This window comes from Athene cunicularia, assembly GCF_003259725.1.
Source record: "Athene cunicularia isolate RWA chromosome 19 unlocalized genomic scaffold, athCun1 chr19_part1, whole genome shotgun sequence".
NCBI classification, from domain to species: Eukaryota; Metazoa; Chordata; class Aves; order Strigiformes; family Strigidae; genus Athene; species Athene cunicularia.
Window position 1 is genome coordinate 5,447,973 of NW_020799124.1, and position 7,580 is coordinate 5,455,552.

Sequence of the window (7,580 nt, forward strand, 5' to 3'; positions counted from 1 at the left end):
GCCCCTTCTGCAAAGAAATACTTCCTAATATCTAGTCTAAACCTTCCCTGGCACAACTTGGGGCTGCTACCTCTTGTCCTATCACTTATTACTTGATTAAAGAGACGCACCCCCCCCTGTCTGCACCCTCCTGGCAGGGAGTTGCAGAGGGCCAGGAGGTCTCCCCTCAGCCTCCTCTTCTCCAGACTGAACCCCCCCAGTTCCCTCAGCTGCTCCTCGTACGACATGTACAACATGGTGGTTGCAATGTGTGGCATTTGGGATGGTCTCTTACTACACCACAGCAATCTTTTCTTAACTCCTTATCTATGGGATGTGTTAACCACTGCCCGTGAACCCAAACCCCCAACCGAAAGGCAGGTACCTGATCTGTTATACTGGCGCTGAGCTGCAGCTGTAACAGGCAGGTGTGAGCTCCGAGTACGCTGTGACTTTGTGTAGTCAGGGAATAAGCCTGAGGTGGATGCATATATTTGAATTTTAGAAATAGGAAAGCAGGCAGAAACAAGTGATTATCCCAGACTCACAGCAGGAATTAGTAGCTGAGAAAGGGCTTGGAATTAAAATGTTAAAGTATTACTTTCACCTCAGAACCTCCACAACAGGTCTCCTGCACCATGCAGATGTGTAATTTCTCAGAAGCTAACCTGGCTCGTATACATACAACATTTATTTAGATTGGTCAGGTTAAAGTAAGTTATGGGAGCTGCTTTCAGTCTGTGCTTATATGGTGTGGTGAAAATGAAGCACTGCTGCTCCTTCCCAAGAGAGGAGGCTGATGCCCGGGCCAGGGAGCTGTCTCGGGGCACATCACGGCTGAAACAAGGACTTTCTCCCAAAGATGCCGACCCATGGTGGAAGCAGGGAAGGGCTCTGTTCTCAGACTGTTTTCCTAATACAGGGAAAGGCTTCAACACCATTTTTGGTGCTGAGGGGAAAAAAAGTCCTTGCAAGGGACGAGCATGGGTGGGGAGAAGAGGCCATCCTTTGTCTGCAGAGGGCTGGAGGTGTAGGGGTGGTGGCACAGGGGAGGACACTCCTGTTCCAGTTAAGTGCAGCTGGTTTAGTGCTCACAAAGCTGCTTAGCGCTTGCGTTCTGCCAGAGGGCAGTTTTTAAAGCGGGCAAAGCCTCTTACACTGAAAAGGCTGGGATTTGATGGAGGTGCTGACTATTCTCAATACCCTGAGGGGAAATGGATGCAGGAGATGCTGGCACAGGGTTGGGAAAAGATGGTGACCTCAGAGTGCTGGGGCGGGGGTCAAAACCTTTTCCCTGTCCTGTCTGAGCAGGGTGGTGTCAGCATTCAGAACTGGGACTGTCTTCATAGACACCAGTTTTGGATTAAAACCAGGGGAGTAGTGGAGATGCACTTGGGCTGCTCTCGCTGCTTGTGGTGACCTCCAAAGAACAGCCAGAAACACCTGGTAATTCTGAGCAGACTTCATTTAAACTTGCTTTCCTCTGCAGATTATCTGTGCACTCCAGAGGAAAATGTTTACAAGATAGACTTCACCAGGTTCAAAATCCGGGACATGGAATCTGGCACGGTTTTGTTTGAAATCACCAAACCAGCAGCCTCAGGTGAGTGCACACACAAAATTCTGTTTTCATGAACAAACAAATGCTAGTGTCTGCTTCCTCTTGCTGTTTCCCACTCCTTTTACTCAACTGATTTCTCAAAAATAGGAGATGCTCTCAATTGCAAGAGGGCCAGAGTCCCAGCCTGCAGCACAAATATTATTCAGGTGTCCCTTTGTACCAACACAGTAAACAGAACTCGTTGCTGCTCTCTTCTTACGATTGCCATCTGCGATGAGAAAGGACAGATGGACGTTGTAAATGGAAGCAGAGGAGGAGGTCACCGTGTGTTTGTTTCTTGGCTGTTCATCAGCTAGAGTCCCCCTGTACGTAGCTGAACTGTTAGTCTCACATCTTTCACTCAGGTGTCAGGAAAATGGTATTTCCAGAAGGAAGAAATTTAGTCAGTTGTGCAAATTAGACAAACTGAAAACTCGATTTTTAAATTTTTTTTCTCCCTCCCTAATTTTTAGGTGGTACTTGTAACCGTCAAAGTGTTACGTGTTGCCAGTGGTAATAAAAACCCAGGGCAGCTAGTCTTTTCCTGATCAAGGACTGTTTTAAATCTTCCTCACCTCCCTGCAGCTGAGAGGAAGTTTTCTGTAGCTCATAGATAGCAAACCAGACACGCTGAGGGTGAAGTGGCTTGTTCAGAGTCACGCTGCGATCCTGAATCAGAGGTAGGAGCAATAAGTCACTTCAGAAGTAAGTAAGACATGTACCAAACCAAAGGACCATCTTGCAATTCCCCGTCTCCAAGTGACCGGTAATGGATGCCTTAGAGGGGAGAGGAGGAGGGTAAGCACATCATCAGGCTTTCTCAGAATAGTTTCCTGGCTTGTATGACTCAGCAACGTACAACTGCAAGTATTCTCACTGAGTTTCTGTTTCTCAGACGACTGTGACGGAGCTTTGCTTTGCGCTTTTCCAGAACGTGAACACAATGACAGGAAGGACATTGACCCCAATGCTGGACGGTTTGTACGCTATCAGTTTACCCCAGCTTTTCTTAGACTCCGGCAAGTGGGAGCCACGTAAGTAATTGCTCCTGTGCTACTTTTTCTAGTGCAGGAAACCACTGAAAATTTATGAAAAATGGCTCTTCCTTGTTGATCCTGTCAGGAAGTTGATTTAATAGGGATCTTTTGTTATTATGAGGATCTCCGACCATCTTTGCTGGATGCCTTGCTATCTCCATCCCTTTAGCTTGTTTATTTACCACAGGAATAAGCGTGGGGTTGAAGACGTTAATGCTAAAAGGGGTAAAATAAGGTGGACAGACCACACGGATATTACAGGTCTTTTCTGCGTGTTACAGTTTGTTTGTCAGAGGCTCTGCCAGTTTTGGAAGGTGTGTCTGCAGCCTTCCACATTGCATTCCCCCAGAACCATTAATCCATAGACGGATGTGAAAGGGTGATGTTTGTCACTTTAAGTACTAGAATGATCTTTGTGCCTGGTGGTACTGCTTGCATCTGTCAGTAAACCACACCAAAATGTGACACCTAAGGTACCTTTTTGTCAAGCTTTAGGCCAAAGTTACTGTTACTGCGACAGAGTGTATTTTTTCTTTAGTAAAAGTTAGTAGTAATTACTACTAACTATGCTATTACTACTAACTTACTATTAACTACAGATTTATCTGCAGTTAAATGGTGTGCACGGGGAGATGCAATTTTTGGCTTGTATTTCCTCTCTTGGCCCCCCAAAGAGCAGACTGGTGGGCTTCTTTGTCCTTACTGGAGATTTTAGAAGGAGATTGGGTGGATACTGGCATGGCAGGTTCTTTATTTTTGTTTTTCTTTACATTCACTTAAGTCTAAATTAGTAGATCTAATCAAGAGCTTTATGCCCATTGCTATTATATCATTAAGTCCATAATACTATAATTGAGCATCAGTTACAGTTTCCAGCACAAATATTTGTTTCGGGTATATAGAAAACAGCAGTTTGGATTAATGTTGGAGTGCAGTCTGATAGATCCCGTCAGCAGCAAATGTGTATTTCACAAGAACTGATGTACAGTAGCCTTGATAAAAAAAAAAATTAAAGAAAAAAAAAATAAAATTCAAGAGCTTGATTAAAGCTCAGCATTTGGATGCGATGCAAAAGAATTAAGATTTGTTTGTAGAGAATTTATTCAGAGCAAGGCTGCACATTGCCACTTCCTGCTGATCTTAAAGATGTGCACCATTTAGATTTGGGTTTGGAAGGAAAGTTAGTTATGCATCAATTATCACCTCTTTGGCCACTGTTTGATTAAAATGGTAAATACCCAACTTTTGGTTTGTGCCAAGGCAGTAGCAGTGACTTCCTGGCTTACTCAGAGTGTTCCATGTGTAACTAATACCTACATTTCTCCAAGAGGTCATGGTTCATAGTAAGAGAAACTTGAATATAGTGCTGGCTGAAACTCGTCCCCCTGTACTACTTACAAAGCAGGAACAGAAGAAAGACCATTTTCTGTAGATCTGGCTTTTCTGGCTTTTTTTTTTTTTTTAATACCCTCCAGAAGAATCAAAATAACTCATACAAAACCTTAAAGCAGTAAGGAGTTTCTAGCGAGTGATCTTGTGAAGTGCCTATCCAGTAGAGTTGGCGGGATCTTTCCTTCACTGAAGATGAGTTTGAGCTTGTAAAATTGTCTCATGTGTCTCCTTTTTTTTTTTTTTTTTTTTTTTTTTGTAATGTTATATTGTGTTCCCGTAGCATGCTTTAAGAAAAAGAGGGAACAATAATTTGGTTAGTTTATGGTTTTGGCTTTTTTTTAGAAGAGCTCTCTTCTACCTTTCAGAAATGGGTGATGGGTAAAAATCTTACTTAAAGGAGGAAAGCTCATTTCAATCTTATCCTTCTTTTTCAGGGTGGAGTTCACAGTAGGAGACAAACCCATTAATAACTTCCGCATGATTGAGAGGCACTATTTCCGGGACCAATTGCTCAAGAGTTTTGATTTTGAATTTGGGTTCTGTATCCCCAGCAGTAAAAATACTTGTGAGCACATCTATGAATTCCCACAGCTCTCTGAGGATCTCAGTAAGCTCTCTTTAATTACCGCCTTACCACATAGCGATGCTAATCTAAGGTGTTTTGAGGAAACCCTTTCTTAAAAGCTGTCTGTGGAAAGTGGGTAGGGTAGAGTGTTTCCGGGTAGTTTTGCATCAGTGTTAATACAGATTTTATTTTCTAGTAGCATGTATCTTATCACTCATGAGACTGACTTTTTTTTTTTTTTCTTTTTTTTTTTTTAAATTCATAAAAGGGAAGCTTCAGTGTCAGGGAGAAAAAAAGATAATGGTGCTATAAACCATCCAGAAAACTAGAATTAAAAAGATGTCCAGTAAATGGGCGACTTAAACGCTATGTTCTGTTTGATGTGCTGTATGGATAGCTTGAGAGGTTTTAGTTTTAGTATGAACGTAACTTTTATTTTCTCTCCTCTCTCCCGAGATGCAGTAGCATGAGTACTAAATCCGTGTGGTCTTATATTCTTGGCAACACCTAATCATGTGTGTTTGCACTAATATTGCAGTCTGTGGAAAATAGCGATGCACTGCTGCTTACTTGTTGTCACACCAGAACAAATTTGAGTTTGCTGTTTTATCACTTTTTTTAAAACAAACAAAAAAAAAACCCTCAACCCAAACCCCAGGCTGTAGTGTGATACTGTTCTGAGGTTAGGTAGAGCACTTACACTTGGTATGGTGCCTTAACATATTTCGATGACGTTTGAATTCTTTAAAAGACACTGTCAACGAATGGTTTGGGTGGGTTCCTGTTTTGGTTTTTTTCACTTGAGAGTTTGCTGCTATTTGAGCAATTCTGTTAAATATAACTGAAACCCAGTGCAGAGCCTTGCCTCGGTAGGGCTTCTGTGTAACACGATTATTTTTTTTTTTTTCCCTTTTTTCCCCCTGCAGTTCGAGAGATGATCCTTCATCCATACGAGACACAGTCGGACAGTTTCTACTTTGTGGACAACAAGCTCGTGATGCACAATAAGGCAGATTATTCATACAGTGGAGGACCTTAAGCACAGGATGGACAGCCAACCTGCGCTGGCCTTCCCTTTCCTATCGAAGTCGTCAGGGATACCAACACCTTCAGTTCTGTTGCCTACAACATCAACTGGACAAGGATCCACAAACCAAGGACTCTTTGCCACAGTAGGAGTTTCATGACTAAATTTGCCAGTCTCACCTTTTTCTGAGCTTTGAAGCAGACCCAATTCTTCAGACCTTTAAGCGGTTCTACAATGCTAAATGATCTTTGGATACCACTTCCCTGAGTTCTTTAAGTGTCTGCTTTGAAAATGGCCTTGTGGGACCTGGGAGATTTTGCCCTAATTCTGAGGATTTGTGTTCTTGCCCTCAAGTATCTTTTTAGGACATGTTTACTTTCTCAAAGAATGTAATCTGAGAAACCACGTGAGTGGATGGATGCAAATGCAGAGTTTTGGTTTTTTTTTTGTTTCTCGTTTGAATGCTTCAAAGGTATGGCCAATTTAACTTGCACATCCAGCTGAAAATGTCAAACATAACATCTTACAACGGCAAGTTTCATCTTTAGATTAGTTCTGTAAATAAGCATCTCATCCTTTCGTTTTGTTCCTTCTGTGTAATAATCTGTTTAATCTTGGGAACACCGAAACTCACAATGAAGACCAGTAGTTCGATGACAGAGCAGTTTTTAATTGGGTACTGTCCTTTTACATTTCAGACGAAGGCAAAATAGCATCGAGGGTCTGTGAACCTCCGTTAAGTGTTTTCCATTCATTTCAGTTTTTGCAAACTGATTGCAGAATAATCAGGAAAAATGGAAGGATTTTAGCATTATTTAACATATTTACATAGCTAACATTTCAGCCTATTCGTGCTGTATGTTTTCAATGTCTATTTTCTTTCATCTCTGCTCAATACTAAGATAAGGGCTTCAGCACTGCTTGTTAGAGCAATGCTTTCATTTCTCTAGGGCAGTTGGAGAGTGTGGGATTTCCAATTTTCCATTTGTCTCTGAATTTGAAGAATGTTACGACAGTGTTTCCCTTTGTTAAAAATGTTTCTCACTGGATATTAATGCAGGTGAGACAATAAGTCTAATAATGTAGGACTTTAAGGCACAGCAAAAATTTAGCAAGAGCACTGTCTTCACACTGTCAGAAGTTTAAGACCAATTTTGCCCAAGTTTCTCAGCGTGTGCTTCTTGGAAAGAGAGAAGTGCAGAGACATACCAACATCAAAAGGGTAAACTCGTGTACGCAAAACAAAACCTGAGGAGGCTGTGTGGGGTAGCCTGTTGTCATGAAACCCTTACTCTAAAGGTCAGTTCACTGATACTTCAAAAAAAAAAAAAAAAAAAAAAGACTGTAGATATTTCTATAAATACTTGATGTCTCCATGTCTAGTTCTGTGAGTTTAAGTGGAGCATTATATGTTAGCCTCAGATAGGTGTGATTGTAATAATTTTTATAAAATACCATTTCCAGTTGTGGTTGGCAGCTTTCTAGCCACAGCCGAAAGTCAGACAGAACTACAAATGGTTCCAAATGTAGCCATCTGCCTAAGAACAGGGAGGGTTTTGTGCTCTTATTGGGGTTGTGATCACTATTAACTGTGTTACCATTTGTGTTTGGCTTGGCTTGCTTTGCTTCTGAAAAAAGGATTCAGTTTTCTAAAGAAAATCCAGCGAGGTTAGGTCACAGCACAGATTTTTAAATTCAGTTTGATAGCTAAGAAAGTACATAAAGTTCGCTGATTTTACCCAACTAGTCTCTTGTAGTAATTACTATCACAACGAGACTTGTATTTATCACCGTTTTTTGTCTCTAGCGTTTTAAATCACACATTTAGCCTCTGGCTGACCTGTCTGTTTGAGAGTTACAGAGAATTTCCTCATTATTTGTACAACGCTTTGTGCTACTGATCATTAAGTTTTATAGCACAATAATTGCTAAAGGTGAAAATAGTTTCAAAATGTCTAGGACTTCCCCCCCCCCCCCCCC

The 7,580-nt window shown here is 41.6% G+C and overlaps 1 protein-coding gene across 2 annotated transcripts; it reads left to right on the top strand.

The window, feature by feature from the left end:
• The first annotated feature begins 1,256 nt into the window (after nt 1-1,256).
• Nucleotides 1,257-6,961, top strand: UNC119 (unc-119 lipid binding chaperone). Of its 2 annotated transcripts, none has more exons than XM_026861513.1 (4): nt 1,257-1,582; nt 2,475-2,613; nt 4,443-4,615; nt 5,500-6,961. In XM_026861513.1, the coding sequence occupies exons 1-4, from the start codon at nt 1,534-1,536 to the stop codon at nt 5,610-5,612; spliced, it is 474 nt and encodes a 157-aa protein (XP_026717314.1). In that variant the 5' UTR covers nt 1,257-1,533; the 3' UTR covers nt 5,613-6,961. The 2 variants fall into 2 exon arrangements, with proteins under 2 accessions (XP_026717314.1, XP_026717315.1); XM_026861514.1 differs by having other exon boundaries at nt 1,276-1,582; nt 2,511-2,613.
• Nucleotides 6,962-7,580: the final 619 nt, after the last annotated feature.

Bases quoted from the DNA above. Each gene is read 5' to 3' on its own strand.
- UNC119 (XM_026861513.1), top strand. From the start codon at position 1,534: ATGGAATCTGGCACGGTTTTGTTTGAAATCACCAAACCAGCAGCCTCA. The intron at 1,583-2,474 runs GTGAGTGCACAC...TCTGTTTCTCAG, and splicing joins CACCAAACCAGCAGCCTCAG to ACGACTGTGACGGAGCTTTG. The intron at 2,614-4,442 runs GTAAGTAATTGC...CTTCTTTTTCAG, and splicing joins CTCCGGCAAGTGGGAGCCAC to GGTGGAGTTCACAGTAGGAG.